This window comes from Triticum urartu, chromosome 5A, assembly GCF_056163025.1.
Source record: "Triticum urartu cultivar PI428250 chromosome 5A, HENAU_Tu73, whole genome shotgun sequence".
NCBI classification, from domain to species: domain Eukaryota; kingdom Viridiplantae; phylum Streptophyta; class Magnoliopsida; order Poales; family Poaceae; genus Triticum; species Triticum urartu.
In genome coordinates this window covers 497,782,693-497,800,729 of record NC_141877.1, presented here as the reverse complement: position 1 = coordinate 497,800,729, position 18,037 = coordinate 497,782,693, and the positions used below count along the sequence as shown (strand labels likewise).

At 51.8% G+C, this 18,037-nt stretch overlaps 1 protein-coding gene across 1 annotated transcript; it reads right to left on the bottom strand.

Annotated features, from left to right (window-relative positions):
* Positions 1–5,155: 5,155 nt before the first annotated feature.
* Positions 5,156–6,796, bottom strand: LOC147972252 (uncharacterized). Its single transcript, XM_087524271.1, has one exon. The coding sequence runs from the start codon at positions 6,794–6,796 to the stop codon at positions 5,156–5,158; it is 1,641 nt and encodes a 546-aa protein (XP_087380397.1).
* Between the last annotated feature and the right edge of the window lie 11,241 nt (positions 6,797–18,037).

The following is an 18,037-nucleotide window of genomic DNA, read 5'->3' as shown; positions in this document are numbered from 1 at the left end:
CCAGAAGGCCAAGATGCCTCTGTCTCACACTGGCAAAGCTGCTGCCATCCTGCGCAGTGAAGCCATTGATCTGTCAAGTGATGAAGATCTTGGAGATGACGCTCTTAAGCAACTCATCAAGAGCAAAGAAGAAACAGAAATCTTCAACAATCTGCCTCTCTTTGATGTCGCCATCATCCACAACTTCATTGACGAGTGGTTTGCCACACCAAACATCAGCTTTGAAGATCTACAGCTGCCCGTTGGCCTAAGCGTCGCCTTCCAAGGTGTTATTGCTTCAGAACTTGCCATTGCCCAGCGCATTGTTGAACTGAAGCAGAAAATTGATCATGAAAAGGCTCAGTTCAAGAAGAATATGGCCAAGCTCAGCGTGCAAGAAGTGAAGAGCTTCAAGATCATGTTGCATGAGCTAAAGGAAAACTTTCTGAAGAAGCGTGCAGAAGCTCAGGGTTCACGTGAGCGGATGAAGTCTCTGGCTGACAGATGTGTGCAAGCCTACAATGAGGCTGAGAAGCGCAAGGCACTTGGGCGTCCTGGCATCGACCCCAAGATGGCCGCAAAGAAAAAGAAGAAGACTGTTCCAGCTGAACCAGAGGCACCAAGGCAGGAAGCAGTTCCACTTGTCTTCCCAACTGCAACGACTGGCTCGAAGCCAAAGAGCCGGTCAATAGCTTCAGAGCTCAAGAAGACAAGAACTGATGAGGCTGAAGCCAGGAAGAGGAAAAGCTCTGAAGCCTCTCCTACTGCCCCCAGCAAGAAAAAGAGAAAGACCAAGAAATCTCGGGCTGCTCCCACAGAGCCCTTGATAGTTGAACCTATTTCTATGGTTCACCCTGACGCAGAACGTCAACTAACGGTTCATGAGCCTGCTTCCACAGAGGCTCCTAAAGCTGAAGACATTCCAGCAGCTGATCCCATCGCTACTGAAGACATTGGTCATCATGACAATGTAGAAGATGATGCAGCCCTTCCTCAGTTAGAACACAGCGAACTCATCAGCATTGGTCGTCCACTGACGCCAATTGCACAGGATGCTTCATGGGCGGATCGCCCTCAATAGGAAGAAGACTACGAGGCCCAGCCCACTCCAACCCCATAGGCGTCGTCTGCGTTCCGCAGGCTTCGCAAAGGTCCAAGGCCTCAAGTCTATGCTGAAGACATTCCGGCTGCATCAGCCACAGAAGTAGCACCACAAGAGCCCACTCCTCTGCTCCACCAAGAAGCAGTTCTCTAGGAGAACGTGCTTGTGACCGACCCTCGAGCTAGTCAAGCGGAGGATGAAAATCTTGAGACTGCCACAACCAACAACGAAGCTAATGTGGAGCCCTCCCCAGCAAAAGCTTCAGAAGACAGCGAAGCCACTGAACCCACAACTTCTGTCCCTGAGTCTGCTGCAGGTCCCCAATTCAACTATCATGTTGAGCACAGGCCTCAGGTCCAGAAGCCAATCCCCAGACTGCCAAGGTTTCCAGGTCCTGCATCAGCACCTGGCTCCTTCAACATCAATGGCTTCAGGGGAGATAAATCTTTCTTCAATAGCTCCAAGACCCCTATTCAAGGGAAATGATTTCATCAGATAGGTTCTGGAGCTATCCTCAGCACAGCTACTACTCTTGCATACTGTACAACCAATGTCGCATTTTCCCGCACAAGCGCCTTGATGTTGAAGCTATTGCTGGTCTGCCTTGTCTAGAGGAAGTGTTGGATTGCTTCAAACAAGTGGGTCTGCTACAGTTTGTTACTGATGAAGAGCATTGGAACGAAGAGCTCCTGCTACAATTCTATGCCACACTGCACATCAAAGGATACAACAGAGATCCGAAGACTTGGGTCCTGGAGTGGATGACCGGCAACGTTCATCACGAAGCCAATGCATTTGATATCATTGAGCTCACTGGCCTGCCCACTCCAGGCGAATTCTTCAAGCAAGGCTGTCGGCTACACACTGAAGCTATTGAGAGCATATTTCAGAGGCCTGAACCGAATATGAGTCAGATGCTCTCCATGATGAAGCCATTGCCCCACGATGCTCCTTATCCCACAGAGTTCTTCGTTGAAGACCTTGAGTACCTGCCCAGGACCATCTATCACATCATCCGGCAGACTCTCTGGCCCATTAAAGGACACTCTCCAAATGCCAAGATCGAGGGTGCAATGAAGACTCTGATATTCTGTATCCTTCATGGCAAATGCTTCAACACACAGGATTTCTTCATACGCCAACTAGCTGCATCAGGCTCAGATCTGTTTGGTTTAAAGTTCTATGCTCCTTGGGTAATGAAGCTGATCAAACTTCACTCTGCCATCTCGTATCAGCCCTCAGCCCGCAACCATCGGATCTTCTTGCCTGATGTGGATACCTCTGCTGAAGCCATCTATCCTGAACCTGCCAAGCAACCTCTGAGTCTTTAGAATGCAGAACACTAGAGCTTCACTCAAAACGTTGAAGGTGTTGAAGCCATCTCCAGGGTGTATCCTTTGGCTGGCACTACACGTGCACCACACCCTGCTTCAACTGAAGCCACTGACAGTGCAACTGCTTCAAGACCCAAGAAGCGCACTCGTGTTCTCACCGACCGAGAGCTTCTTGTGGCCCTTCATCAAAAGCAGGATAGGCATCATGACTGGTTGAAGAGACAGATGAAGAGCCTCTTGGTGGATGTAAATCGCATCCGAAATCTTGCCACCAAGAACGCTTTCGTTGCCCATTGAACCTGTCGCCGCACATGGAAAGGGCTAACGATGATGCTTTCTGAAGCTGATCTTCAAGAGGATGGCTTCACTGAGAGATTCAAGTTTGACTCCACACCTCCTCGAAGAGCTGTGCTGCTGGGGACTCCATCTCTTGAAGACTCTGAGTTTTCTTCCTCTGCTGCCACAGTCACTGCCAGAATCATTGAGGAAGAAGACGATGCTACTTCACCACCATCTGCTTCAGCACCTCCAAGCTCTTCTACACCGCCAAACAACATCAACAACCCTGCTGCTTCACCTACTCCTCATAGGAACGAGTAGAGACTCTATGTCTTCAAACCTTTTTGGTCATTACTGACAAAAGGGGGAGAAGCATATGAGATTGATAGTCTTCAGCGGGTTCATATGGGCGGGTGCCTTATATTTTGCTTCGTGCTTACAACTCTCGTTTTTGCTACATTTGGTTCTTATGAGTTGTAACACTTAAACCAGATGGTCGTCTGCTACTTGTTTGCCACCCTGTTTTGCGAAGATAAATTCCGCATGTGCGACGATAAATTCCGCACTTATCTCATTCTGCAGACGTCCATTTTCCATTATGCATGTCATTATCTTCATATACTTTCACATGCATAGTGAATTGTCATCATAAGCTGAAGTGGATCTCCACAAGTACAACCTACCATGTGCATTTGCATTCCAAAAGCAAATTAACTTATATGCACATCTTCAGGGGGAGCCCTTGCAACTTATGAAGACAATTCCTTATCCTTTACAATTTCACAGACTATATTCCCCGTTGAAAACTTCAACTAGTTTGTCATCAATCACCAAAAAGGGGGAGATTGTAAGTGCATCTAGTGCCACCCCTAGTTGGTTTTGGAGTATTGACGACAAACCTAGTTGAGGGACTAATGTGTTTGTGAGAATTGCAGGATAACACAGGTAGAAGTCCCTCATTGATTCGGTTTTACTACCAGAGATGACCCCTAAAAATGTATGAAGACATTGAAGTCAAAGGTGGTATATGAAGATATTCACATTGAAGACTATGATAAAAGAAGACACGATATGAAGACTATGGAGCTCGAAGACTTAGATCTTTCGTAGTTTTTTTTTCTTTTGTGTTGAGTCATAGGAACCACCGTACTGTTAAGTGGGGTCCAGGAGAACCAGTCAGAATGACTGAAGTGATGCCTAAACCAAAAACCTATGTCTTCGAGTGAAGACAATGAGAGCGAATCTTGTCCAGAGCCGGACAAGTCAGCTTTGCTTGTAGCCCAAGTAAAGTTGCCATGTGAGTTTGAAATCTGACCGTTGGGACACGTGTCAGTTCCTTAGTGACCCAGGGTCATTTCGGACAAATCAGGTCGGGTTGCAAGTGGCTATAAATAGTCCACCCACTACAACCATAAACGGTTGGCTGCTCAGTTTGAGAGTACGGCTTTTGTCGTTTGAGAGCAACCCACCTCGAAGCCTTTGAGAGAGAATTCCTTGCGAGGATAAAGCCCTAACCACCAGAGCCAGAGAGAATTGGGCATCACTTAAGTCTTCTTGTCTGTGTGATCTGAAGACTTATTACACTTGAGGACTGTGCATCCTCCAGACGGTTAGGCGTCGCGTTCAGAGCATCCAAGAGACATTGTGGATTGCCAGTGAACGAAGTCTGTGAAGGTTTGGGAGTCTACCTTGAAGACTTACCAGAGTGATTGAGCAAGGACTATGTGACCTTAGCTCAAGGAGAATACGGTGAGGACTTGGTGTCCTGAGCTGCGTGTTCAGGACTGGGTGTCCGGTACTGTGTATCCTAAGGTTTAAATACCTAGCCGCTCCAACCAGACGTACAGTTGTCACAGCAACTAGAACTGGTCCAACACATCATTGTCGTCAACGAGTCACTGGTTTCATCTTCACTTCCTTTTACTTACTGCTACTCATTGTGAAGTCATTACATGCCTGCTATATCCTTTGTCTTCACAACGTAACTGTATGATTTGTTTGGCTTCATAACTTCTTCCTACCTGATCCTTATTACACTGCAGCTACTTGTCATTGTGCTTTCACTCTATTGAATACTTGACCATGGCTTGTCTAGTGTAATCTAACTTCCGCTGCATAGTAATAGGCATATCTCTGCTGTTTGTCTTCATAACTTCCACGTTTTGAAGACTTTCATAAAAATCGCCTATTCACCCCCCCTCTAGTCGATATAATGCACTTTCAGAACACCTTCGAAAGACTAAATCAGTGGGTCTTGAGATTGACAAAATCATCACAGACGCCAACACGGCAGAGCATTAAACCTGAAATTTGATCTCTGTCGTCCAAACAAGATTGGTTCTTATACTGTCCATCATTTCTGCTGTGTTCATAATGCACGTACAAGTTCACAATCAATTTTTTTACACTGCCTTCGACACAACCACAGCCTCGCAAATGAATCTCCATGAGTGGGGATAAATCACCCAAAAACTATTCGAGATGTGCAGCAAGCAATGTCATCTGTGCCGTCCTCGATCTCACTCATCACTGCGTGTCTCTCCTCCTCGATCCATTGCCACTCCTGCTTCGGAGCCACAATCTCCCAATCCCAGGGCCCCTTCTCTTGTACATGGCCATGTCTGAGGAGCACGACGTCTCGGAGCTCCGTGCACGCGCGCATGAGGAACCTCACGAAGTGCACCTGCCTCGGCGTCCCCTCGAAGCCGCTTACCACCACCTCGCGTAGTCGCCGGTGCTTGAACTCCGACGGCGGCCACGGGATTAGCTTATTCGCCACCGCTCTCGCGGACCCAGCGTCGTCATCGTCGGCGACGTGAATGTGCAGAGTCTCAAGGGAAGGCGCGGCCTCCAGGAGGTAACGGATCCAAGTGATGTCCCACGACGACGGCATGTCCGCCACGAGCAGCCTCTTCAGCTTGTCTAACGGTGGAATGTCGTTGAGAGGTAGTAAAACCCACATCTCAGGCCCGGTGAACCGGAGGACGAGGTCCTCTAAGCCCGTCAGGCGGCTCAAGAAGCTGGTGAGAAGGTATAGGTTGCGCACGCCCAACAAGGCGAACTCCAGAGTCTTGGCGTTGGCATCCTCGTCGTAGGTGAGGTTGAGCTGGGCGAGGCGCGGTACGGAGCCAAAGTTGAGCTCCAGCGAAGCGCCCATGCACGCCAGCCTCTCGAGCCTCGGCAGCGCACGCAGGTCAATCATCCCGAGCGTGCGGCCGCCGAGCTCGATGAGCAGCTCTGTGATCCGGGAGCCGGGCGCGTTTACGGTGAATGATCTCTCGCGGCAGCCGCATGACCTGAGGTGCAGCACCTCCAGTGCCGGGCATGCCCGGATGACGCCCTCGTAGACGTGGCCACCCGTCGACTTAGGCATGTCTTGCAGAATGAGCACGGTGAGAACACTGAACGCACGTGGCGATGGTGGGTTAGCGTCCGGGCCGGCGGAGAGCGGAGGGCAGTTGCTTAGCCTTAGCTTCTTCAGCTTGACGCTGTCGCCCGGGAAATTGGGATCAGCAAAGCAATGATGCGGGAAGCTATAGCCCGCTCTGTGACGTGCGCCGGGGTTGAGGACGACGACCTCAAGGTCTTCTACTCCCCAGCCGCCGACGGCCGTGGCAACGAGTCGGTTCAAGTTACCAGAATTGTGGGTGGTGAAGATCTCCAATTTGATGCTGTGCACGCGTCGGCGTGGATTAGCGTCACCCGCATGCAAGAAGCCGCCGAGGGAATCGGACAGCGAACGCATACCACGGCGCTCGTACCGGCTGAGGACGAGATCGAGCTTCTTGATGAGCTTCTTAATGGAACATGGTTTCTGGCGGCTGTTCGCAGCGTCAGTACGACGATGGAGGTACTGATTGTATCGCTGGGGCAGGATGTCGCGGACCTTGAACTCGAGTGCGGGGAGCTCCCGCGGGAGGCGCGCCCAGCGCCTGGAGAGCGCGGAGGTGGCTAGCGCGGACCGGGTGTCAAGGCGGCGGAGCACGAGATGGAGCATGTCATCGGGGACTGCACCGAGGCGGTCCTCCTCGCCGCCGGACGCACGGCGGACCCGGAGGAGTGCGAGCGGCTGATCATCACATACGGACAGAGGCCCGTCCATGTCGATCGGCGAGGCTGATCGCTTTTGGTGAACACTCGTAGCGCTCGACTTGGCACAATGTGAGACGGAACGGGTGAGCCGGGTGATCCCAAGTTATTTATAGAAGCATAGAACTCAGGAGGATGAGTTTGAATTCATACCCATACGGGGTTTGGGAGTTGCTGATGAGCGAAAGGTGCTGGTTGAAGCAAAAGAATCCCAACGTGCGGCGGCGATTGCACCCCCACTCCGACTCGTGTTCCAATTGCAAAGTTTTTTTTTCGTTTTTTGGAGATGTTCCAATTCCAAAGCTACAATGATAGACTTTGGCTTCCGTATGCAGTTGCAAACCTCTATTAACGCTCGACGGCATCTGCCGCCACCTGTCTTCCCGATACCGCCGCTCCTGGCTCATTGTTGGGTTTCTAAACTAGTAGTACCTCTCCTTACTGTTAAGGGTAATAACTTTAAAAATGACCATCTCCTATAATGTGATGGACGGTGTGTACAAGGTCCGGGAATGAATTCACTGCCGTATGGAGTAGTAGTTATGGCATAAGACATGGTTGAACAAAACATTAGTAGCCCCCCACCCCCCCCCCCCCCGCGCGGGCGACCGAGGGCCTCTAATCCTAGCCGCCAGTTCACCGCTCCTTCCTCTCCCTCCCCTCCGTCACCGCCGGGCATAGCCTGTGCGTGCGGCGGCGACGGAGGCACTCCTCCCTCTCGCGGGTCATAGGATGACGTTGGACGCCCTGGCTCGAGGGTGTGACCCCGATCTAGACTGCGGGGGCGCTGATCTGGTTCATGACGGCCCAGATTTGGACTACGGCGGTGTGGCGGTTGGCTGGCGTCCTAATGGCGGCTGCGGTGGCAGTGTTGGCGACGGCGATGGCTGTGGCGCGGCGGCGTCAGAGGCGGCGTGGGCTGCGAGAACGGCGGCCTACCTTGTTCGGGCGGCGGCGGCGCTACGGTCGGCGGCGACGGCGGCGCGCCATCTGCTTTTGGATTGGCAGCGGCGGCATGGAGGGCCTGGTGGTCACGTCGGGGACACCTCCGGTTAGATTTGTTCTAACCGGTGCAGCTGGCGATGGTGGTCATCTCTTCCGTCAAAGGTGGTCGGCCTACGGCTGGATGGTCGGATCTCGAGATTCATCATCTAGTCCCAGCTACGAGTCGGTAAGACATAGTTACCGGTGAAAACCGAGTCGTTGGCGGGCGATGGCGGCGTTTTGCGTCGTTACCTCGATGAAGGCATCGTCGTGTAACTGTTGTCAACCCACTTGTGCTGCTTCGGGGGAAACCCTAGGATCTGGTCTTCCAGATTAGACGATGGTGGTACTATGATGTCGTTTTTCTTTTGGGAGCATCGTTTGTGGAGCAGCGCTGGAAGACAGAGGCAGGAGGTGGAGCGGCTTCATCTTGCGCGGAGCTTCGATGGAGCTGCCAAGTCATGCCTGATCGACAGGTGCTATGCTAAGTCATGCCTGGTTGGCAGGTGGTACGCACGACGGATCTTCCAGAGTCTTCACGTCTGGACGAATGAGCGCAGGGCAGTGGCACCGTTGGGCGCCGTGGTGGCGTCGACAAATGTCTGGAAATGGCAAGGATGATGTGGATCTCTCTCAGAAGATGGGTCAGCGGTCCGATGATGATGGCGGCTTCTAAATGTATGCATGTGGTGTGCGTTTTAGGTAGGTTGCACTGGCTGTTGGCCCCAATACGTTATGTGGATGGATCGGTGACGACACCGGTTTTAGATATGAGGAGTGAGAGCACTCCACATGTTGTAAGTGTGAGTGGTGGCTTCGGTGAATTGATGTATATTCTTGTCAGACCTTTGTGGAATAATTAATAAAGATCGCTGCATGCATCAATTAATGCAGAGGCCAGGGTTTAACCTCCTTTTCCAAAAAAATAGTAGTAGCTAAGAGAAACCCTACCGTCGTTTGTGGAAGTAGCCATCTCTATGGGAAAATGGTTCTTTGCCGAGTGCATTCAATCGACCACCTAAACCGAGTACCGATGAACAACGTTTGACAAAGTTTATACACTTACCAAAGTCCACTTGTGCTGAGTGTGCAAAAAAAAAAACACTCAGCAAACAGACACCTAAACCGAGTGGCTATGAAAAACACTAGGCAAAATTTATACAATCACTACAGGAATCATTTTCTGCCTTATGTTTCCCAATTCAACGAGATTTTAGATTGGCCACTCGGCATATTTAGGCAAACGCCGAGCGTTGCCACCTCATAAGTAACGTAATCGGTCCATCACCTATCAAGCCCAACGGTGACTGGTGACAGGCCTTTTTTTTTGTCATGGAACACCTAGCATTCCATTAACCTGTGGTCACGGCGGAATCGCCAGCCACTGCACGGATTACATCGGTGGGAAAATTTGTGATCCACAAAATATGGTCACTACGAATTTCCCTAGTACCAAGACCTGCCAGCACATGCGCTGGAGTGTTACAAATTCTAGGAGAAAACTCAACTCGGTACTCGATGAACCCGAGATGAAGGCGGAACTTTGCTTCTCTGAATAGAGTGCCCAAAGTCGACCTGTCATTTTCGTCAGAGATCACTGTTTTCTTCAAGTTTATGTAATCTGTCTCAAAAATGACCTTACCCATTCCAAAATTCTTGGAGAATTCGATCGCCTTCAGAAGTGCAATACTTTCAGCATGGATCGGTTCAGACAAATAGCTGAGAGGACTGGCTGCTGCAAATAAAATGTCCCCGTCCGGTGCCCTTGCTATGCAACCCCATCCTCCTGACGCGGTGGTCTGGTTGTAAGAGCATCTCCAGCCGCGTCCCCAACACCCCCCCTCGCGATTTTTTAAAGTCGGCGCTCAAAAATCGGCCCAATCGCGTCCCCAGGAGCGTGTTTTTCGCCGGCGGACCTAGGCCGAACCCGGCGCGCTGGGGGTGCCAGGGCAATCGGTTTTGGCGCGAAAGAACGGCGGGCCCGCCGAGTCAGCGACCCCCGCGCCTCATCGTCCTCGTCGCCTCGGTTTCCTGCGGGGAATCAATGCCAAGGCTGCCGCCGGTCAGCCTTTCATTGATTCCTCACAGGCGGCGCGGGCGGCGACGCCCCACCTCCCGCCACGCGTACACACGGCGCCCCACACCCCCCGGCCGCTATATAAACAGCGCCTCCTCTCCCGCCACGCGTACACCCGGCACCCACACCCCCTGGCCGCTATATAAACAGCGCCTCCCCTCGCCTGTGGCCGCACCCCGCCCACAGCTCTCTCTCCCCGTGCGCCGATGACGCCGACGTACCTCCCCTCCCTCCCCGTGGCCAGCCGCGACTATGGGCGAGAGGTTCCCCGGCGATGGTGCGGCGGCCAATGGCTTCGGCCGCCGCTCGTTGCACGAGTGGGAAGCCTACCTGTTGTTCGAGGCCAACATCCCGGCGCCCACCGACATGCGCGCGCCGGGATGGTGGAAGCTCAGTGCTGGCGGCGACGGCGGCGACTTCGCCTCTCTTAGTGCGTTATTCGGTCTGTAGTCGCGTTTATTTTTTTAAGTATTTTATCTATGTAAAAACTATTTCTGTTCGCCGAAGTAATGTACTGTTTCGCCGAATATTTGTCCCATTCGCCGAATTTTAGTTAAATAAAATGTTCAAAAACGTTTAAAGGCGACCCTGGGAAGAACATGCCCCATTCTGCCACTTTGAGGAGAACTTGAGAATTAAAGGCATCAGGCGTCAGCCTTTTCTCCCCATGTCTCACTCTATTTCGTTCGTTCCACCACTTCCACAACAAGGCCACATGCCTTTCGGAGGAGGCAGTTTGTGCTGCACCTCAGGTCGTGCGGCTGCGTATTTAAGCTGATCTGGACGTCTCCCACGCGGCGAGGTGGAACTAAAGTTTGACCCTGCCTCACCTCTGCGCCCCGTGACAGTGCAGCTGTAACGCGTTCATCTGGACCGACTCGTTTATCGCCCGCCGACGGCCGGCCTGTTTATTGCTCCTTTTTTTTCTCTTTCATTTTTCCAATTGCAGTTTGCTTTTTATTTGGACTAAATGTTTCAAATTCAAATAAATGGCTAGCTAGCAATAGCAAGAACAATTTCTCGTGTTTTTTTCGAGTTATTCATATTTCACACATAAATAAACTTTGAATTTCAAATTTCAAATAGTATATTCATTCAAAGTTTAAATATTAGTTTTTTTATCAATGTTTTAAAATTTGAAAAATCTTATACCCATTCTGATCACAAAAATAAGAGGGAATTAGAACTCTTACTAGGTTTCAAAATTTATCCTAGGTTTTTGAATTCAAATTTGATATTCTTTGAAAATCATTCTAAAACTTGGAAATTCATACATTCATTTTTGTAACTTTAATTTCAAGAACCTTCGTGCGTGACTGTAATTTGATATCGGAAAAATCTAAGAAATATGAATTTGACAGAGGGGGGGGGGGGTGGGGGGGGGGGTTCTCACCCTCCCTTGCGCGGTTTCAGCCGGTTGTCGATCCGTGGGTACCGCCTAGTCTACAGCTTTGACGGGACCTGACATGGGGGTAGCCCATGGTGCATTCCTCTATGTTTGCGCTAGGGTAGGTCATAGTGACACGTCATGATGAGAAGCGAACCTCGAGACGAGGGTCGATCCGTTGTTGGCCCGATCTTTCACGGCACAAACCTCCATCGCAGCAAGAACAAGTCGCGGGTTTACGAAGATGTTCGCAAATCCCACAGAAACAACACGCCAACCCCTCAATCCGAAGGAATAACGTGGACGAACCGTATAGGCCCAGCTTGTAATCCCCTGCACGTCACGTCGCAGGAACTCACACGCCAGTAGAGATTTTGACAAGAATTCTCTAAACTCGATAATGGCCGACGGCCGAATCACACACGGTGTCTAATTCATCTAAAAATAACCTAAATCACTACATGGCACACGGACTTGGCTTTTATAATACAAGCCGACCCTTCTAACTTGACTCACAAGAATTAAACTAAATATCTGATTCTATCTCTAACTCACGGCAGAAAAAGAACTGTAAAAAAACAACCTAAATACTAACCGACTCAGACTTTGGTCTCCAGAAAATGTGCTACTCCTGAGTTGTTTTGGTGGGCCCCATCCACCTGCACACATGCACAAGAAATCATGTATCCTAGGATGCCTCAGATCCTTCATCATACGTGGCAGGAGAATAAATAATAAGCAAGACATCTGCATATGCCATCTATCTGTACTTTTAACTTGATCTGTTGAACATGTGTAGAAGTAGGAAACCAAATTGTGCATCCTATTGTTTTTTTAGAACGAAGACGCAAGGAGCGTCCGGCTTTAAATTAATAAAGCCCATCGACAGGCAGCATCCAACAAGTTCATCTCAGTACTACAACAGAAGATAAATGGCCGTAGCCAAAGTACGGTACATGCAACCGGCCTGAGCCTGATAGATAAAGAAGAAACAACAGCACACAAGCGACCAGTCCAAAATAGCACAACGAGCATCATCCTAGTGACGGGCTTCATACTGAATCGTGCGGATCCGCTCCATGGCCTCCGTCATCCGATCTGCATCATGCCGTTTCCCCAATGGTGTCCATGTCTGAAAAAACAAGTGACATTTGAAGATAATATCAGCAGGATGGTTAGGAAACTTGTGTTCAATAGTCATCTTATTACGAGTGGTCCATAATGCCTAGCATAGCGCCCCTACGCATCTCCACATAACTCGCCCAAAGCCACCCCTATGAGCGAGAAGGATCCCACGGAGGTCCGAAGCCGTATGAGGATTCCAATTCTGTGGCATTTGAAGAAGATGTGGTTAGCATCTTCATGCGCTCCACACAATGCACAAGTCCCATCCGAAGGGCCGTGTCTAATGGCAATGTTGTTAGAGGAGGGAAGACGGTCACGGAACAATTGCCAAAGAAAAACTTTTATCTTCAGAGGGATAGACGCTTTCCATAGCCCCCTAGCTATGTCTAGAGTCGGTCCCTTGGTCAACTTGTTGTATAGCAATTGGACCGTGAACTTTCCGGAGCTCGAGAGGGACCACGAGACCGTGTCGGCCTCAAGGCAGAGTGTCACACCATGCAAAGAAGTTAGGAGCCCGTCCCAACATGCCCGTTCATGGGCAAGGAGTGGTCTTTTGAAAGAAATAGCGGGAGGATTTGATCTGAGCGCATCGGCCACAAGAATATCAACGTTAGTGGCTAATTGGTAGATGACAGAGTGACTGCGCCAAAGAGGTTCCGGCCCAAGCCAATGGTCGAGCCAAAACCTCGTGGAGTTGCCATTCTTAACGCAAAACTTGGCTCCTAAGGTGAAGGCAGGCTTAACAGCCTGGATCCCGTTCCAAAAAGGCGATCCCTTAGCCTTAGAGGTGAGGAAATTCCCATCGGGGAAATATTTAGCGCGAAGGATATCCACCCAAAGCCCTTGTTCATTCTGGGAAAGTTTCCAGATCCACTTGACAAGGAGCGCAACATTCATGAGCTTGGAGTTAAGGATCCCTAGGCCACCGAATTTCTTGGGTCGGCAAAGCGCTGCCCACTTGATCAGGTGGTAGTTTTTTGTCCCAGTTCCTTCCCAAAATAACTTAGACCGAGGGGTGTCGAGCTTGGCGTGGACTCCATCAGCCAGCAAGAACATGCCCATAGTAAACAAGGGCAAGGAGGACAGACTAGAGTTTGTCAAAATCAGCCTGGCCGCGGAAGATAGAAACCTAACGTGCCAGGGGCTAACCCGGTTCGCCACCTTGCCGTACAAGGGTTCCCATTCAAGAATCGAGATGTGTTTGTCCGAGATGGGGAGGCCTAAGTACTTAATTGGAAAGCTCCCTAGCTTGCAGTTAAGCAGGTTGGCAATGCGTGTGGCAAGGGGATAGTCCATCCCAATGGCTATCACCTCACTCTTAAGAAAGTTGATCTTCAGGCCAGAGATGATCTCGAAAGCGAGGAGGATGAGCTTAATCGAGGCTATACTATGGTCATCGGGCTCGAAGAGCAACAAAGTATCGTCCGCATATTGTAGGTGAGTGATCCCTCCGGGAATGAGGTGAGGCACCACACCACGTATGTGGCCGGCGTTCTTGGCCTTGTTCACCATCGCCGAAAGGGCATCAACAACAAAGTTAAAGATCAAAGGCGAGGAGGGATCTCCCTGTCTGAGACCTCGTTTGTTGCGGAAGAAGTTCCCCACTTCTCCGTTAATCGACACCGCAGTCTGTCCCCCCGAGACAATTTGCATGATGTGGTGTACAAAACCCGACTCGAATCCCTTCCGAGTCAGAACCTCACGAATGAACTCCCAGTTCACTCGGTCGTAGGCTTTCTCCAAGTCAAGCTTAAAGAGCACACCCGGCTAACGCGTGCGATTTAGCTCGTGAACAATCTCTTGCAATACTACCGGTCCTTCCAGGATGTTGCGGCCTTTGAGGAAGCCCGACTGGCTACGGTCAATCACACGCTGTGCGACCGGGGCAAGTCTCGTAGTGTAGGCTTTGGAGCAAATTTTGAAAGGCACGTTAATAAGGGTAATGGGGCGGTATTGTTTAATAGTGTCGGCCCCTTTAACTTTTGGTATGAGGTTGATAACACCGTTGATAATATCGTATAAAATGTCCTTGAGCGCCGGCCAGAACCGGCGGAAGAAAGACACCGGCCAACCATCCGGCCCTGGAGCAGTATCAATCTTCATCGAGCCAAGCGCATCGTCGATCTCCCCCGTGGAGAAGGACAAGGCCAGGGCATCATTCTCGTCATGCGACACTCGTGACTCTTCCCCCCAAAAGTCAGCACGAAGGCGCAGAGGCTTCTCTTCCGCTGTACCCAACAGGTTAAGGAAGAAATCATAGATATGACCCGAGAATCCGGCTTGACTGACCAACAGCCCGTGATCAGATTGCAATCTCAGGATCGAGCATTTCCGTTTGCGGCTGTTGGTGAAGGCATGAAAATAGCCCGTATTCGCATCCCCCTTGGTAATCCACTTGACGCCGCCCCTACGGCGCCAATATTCCTCCTCTTCCCTGAGGATGGCCAGCACTTGATTTTCGAGGGCGTAACGGTTAGCCCACTCCGCTTCCGAGAAGGTTCTAGAGTAAGCTTGCACATCAAGGGCTTTAATTTCCTCGATAAGAGCTTCCCTTGCTCGTTTAGCATCACTCCTGTGGTTTGCACCCCATCCTCGGAGGAAACCACGCAGGGCCCCGGCCGCCGAAACCCAAGTGTCAAGAGGACCCCTGGAACGACCAGCCGCAGCCCTAGCTTGCTCCCAACGCGCAAGGAGCAAGGGGACGAAACCCTCTACCTCGAACCACCCTGTTTCGAAGTAGAAACGTGGACTACGTTTGATCCTATCCCCCCAGAGGCCAAGATCAGCGGTACATGGTCAGAACCAATGCGCGTTTCAGCGACCAACGTACACATGGGAAAGATCACTTCCCAGTCTGCCGTAACAAACACACGGTCCAGAACGCTCCGTACCGGAGAGAGTTGCTTGTTTGTCCACGTGTATCTAGCCCCTGTCCTAGCGATTCCCCGCAACGCACAAGCCGCATAGCATACGAGGGATCAAATCCATCCATATTCCTCACGCCCCTTTCCTCAGTCTGATGGACAAGCTGAACACCTTTGGGCATGTTCTCATTCACGATCAAGACATGCAACGCATCAGCATGGTTGGATGATTTTCCATCTAATGCATCAATTTTCAACCTTGGCGCAGCTAGTAAATTAACACGAATAATATCAGTATCAGTGGCCGCCACGTCCATATCACGTCCAACCAAGTTTGAGCGCATTTTCTTCATATGATTCCCTCCCGTCGCCTCGAACTTGGGGGGTGTCGCACTCTAAGTGTAGGACCTTCGTGCTTGACTGTATCGTTTGTGAAGCGGGTGGCACATCAAAGTTGTGTGTTGGCTATTTAAACATCATACCACCCTTTCATACACATATTAGGGCCACATGCAGGTGGGGGAGGTGTTCTGGTCCTCCGCCGCACGGTTTCGGACGATCGCCTATCCGTGGGGACGGCTCGGTCTATGGCTTTGCCCGGACCCGACAGCTCCAGCTAGCCCGCCGTCGAGCCGTGGCGCTCGAAGCGGACGTGCGAACGCGGTGGGCTCTCCGCAGCGGTAGCCGGGGCGTGTGGGCTCGATTCTTCAAGATCGGCAAAACGCTTTGGCCAACCAACAAGCGGTGCCACAAGACGGAGGTTGAGCTCGCCGCTGCGAAGGACGAGGTGGCGGCTGTTGAAGATGGCGCCGCAGAACAGCTCGAGGCGTGGAAGGAAGAGTACGAGTTCGCCAACATTCTCCGGAGGTCGGCGGAGGAGTACTACCACAACGTCAAGCCATGAGCCGCCGCCGCCACCTCCGATCTATGTTTATCTATGTTTTTAGTTTTATGTATGAACTTATGGTGTGTTTTGTTGTAGTGGGACCTATGTTTATTCCGGCGGTGCATAACTTCCCGCAAAATCGGTTTAGTAAACGATTTTGCGGGCCAGAAATATAGCGGACATGCTAGAGATTCGTTCTTATACTGTCTATCATTTATGCTGTGTTCATAATGCACGTACAAGTTCACAATCAATTGTTTTTTACACCGCCTTTGACACAACCACAACCTCGCAAACGATTCTCCTCCATGAGTGGGGGTAAATCACCCAAAAACTATTCGAGATGCGCAGCAAGCAACGTCATCCGTGCCATCCTAGATCCCACTCATCACTGCGCATCTCTCCTCCTCAATCCATTGCCACTCCTGCTTCGGAGTCACAGTCTCCCAATCCCAGAGCCCCTTCTCTACCACATGGCCATGCCTGAGCAGCACGACGTCTCGGAGCGCTGTGCACGCACGCCTGAGGAACCTCACGAAGTGCACCTGCCTCCGCGTACCTTCGAAGCCGCCCACCACCACCTCGCGGAGACGCTGGTGCTTGAAGTCCAACGACGACGACGGCCAATGGATCAGCTTACTGGCCACCGTTCCCACGGAACCCGCGTCATCGTCGTCCGTGACGTGAATGTGCAGAGTCTCAAGGGAAGGCGCGGCCTCCAGGACGTAACGGATCCAAGTGATGTCCCACGACGACGGCATGTCCGCCACGAGTAGTCTCTTCAGCTTGCCCAACGGCGGCATGTCGTCGAGAGGCCGTACTATCCACATCTCAGGACCGGTGAACAGGAGGATGAGGTCCTCTAAGCCCGTGAGGTTGGTCAAGAAGCTGCTGAGAAGGCATGTAGTTCGCACGCCGAACAACACGAACTCTGGAGTTTTGGAATTGGCGTCTTCGTCGTAGCTGAGGTTGAGGCCCGCCAGGTGGGGCACGCAGCCGAACTTGAGATCGAGTGGAGCGCCCATGCACGCCAGCCTCTCGAGCTTCGGCAGGGCGCGCAGCTCGATCTTCCCGTACGCGCGGCCGGTGAACTCGATGAGTAGCTCTGTGATCCGCGAGTCGGGCGCGTCTACCGAGAAGGACCTCCTGCGGCAGCCGCAGGACCTGAGGTGCAGCACCTCCAGCGCCGGGCACGCCCGGATGATGGCCTCGTAGACGCGGCTGCGCGTCGTCCTCGGCATGTCTTGCAGGACAAGGACGGTGAGCGCGCTGAATGCGCGTGCTGTGGCCGTGTTTGCGTCCGGTCTGGCTGCGAGAGGAGCACAGTTGCTCAGCGTCAACGTTTTCAGCTTCACGCCGCCATTGGGAAAACTGGAATCGGCAAAACAATGATGCTGGAAGCTGTAGTCCGCGCTGTGACGTGCGTCTGGGTTGAGGACGACGACCTCAAGGTCTTCTACTCCCCAGCCGCCGATGGCTGTGGCAACGAGTCGGTTCAAGTTACCGGAATTGTGGGTGGGGAAGATCTCCAGTTTGACGCTGTGCACGCCCCGGCATGGATTAGCTTCGTCCGCATGCAGGAAGCCGCCGAGGGAATCGGCCAGCAAGCGCATACCACGGCGCTCGTACCGGCTGAGGACGAGATCGAGCTTCTTGAGCTTCTTCACGGAACAGGGTTTCTCGGATCTGTTCGCGGCGTCAGTACGACGGCGGAGGTACTGATTGTAGCGCTGCGGGAGGATGTCGCGGATCTTGAACTCGAGCCTAGGGAGCTCCCGCGGGAGGCACGCCCAGCGCCTGAAAAGCGCGGAGGTGACGAGCGCGGATCTGGTGTCAAGGCGATGGAGCACGAGAAGGAGCACATCGTCAGGGAGTGCGCTGAGGCGGTCCTCGCCACGTGCTAAGCGGGGACGCCGGCGTTCTTGGCGGAG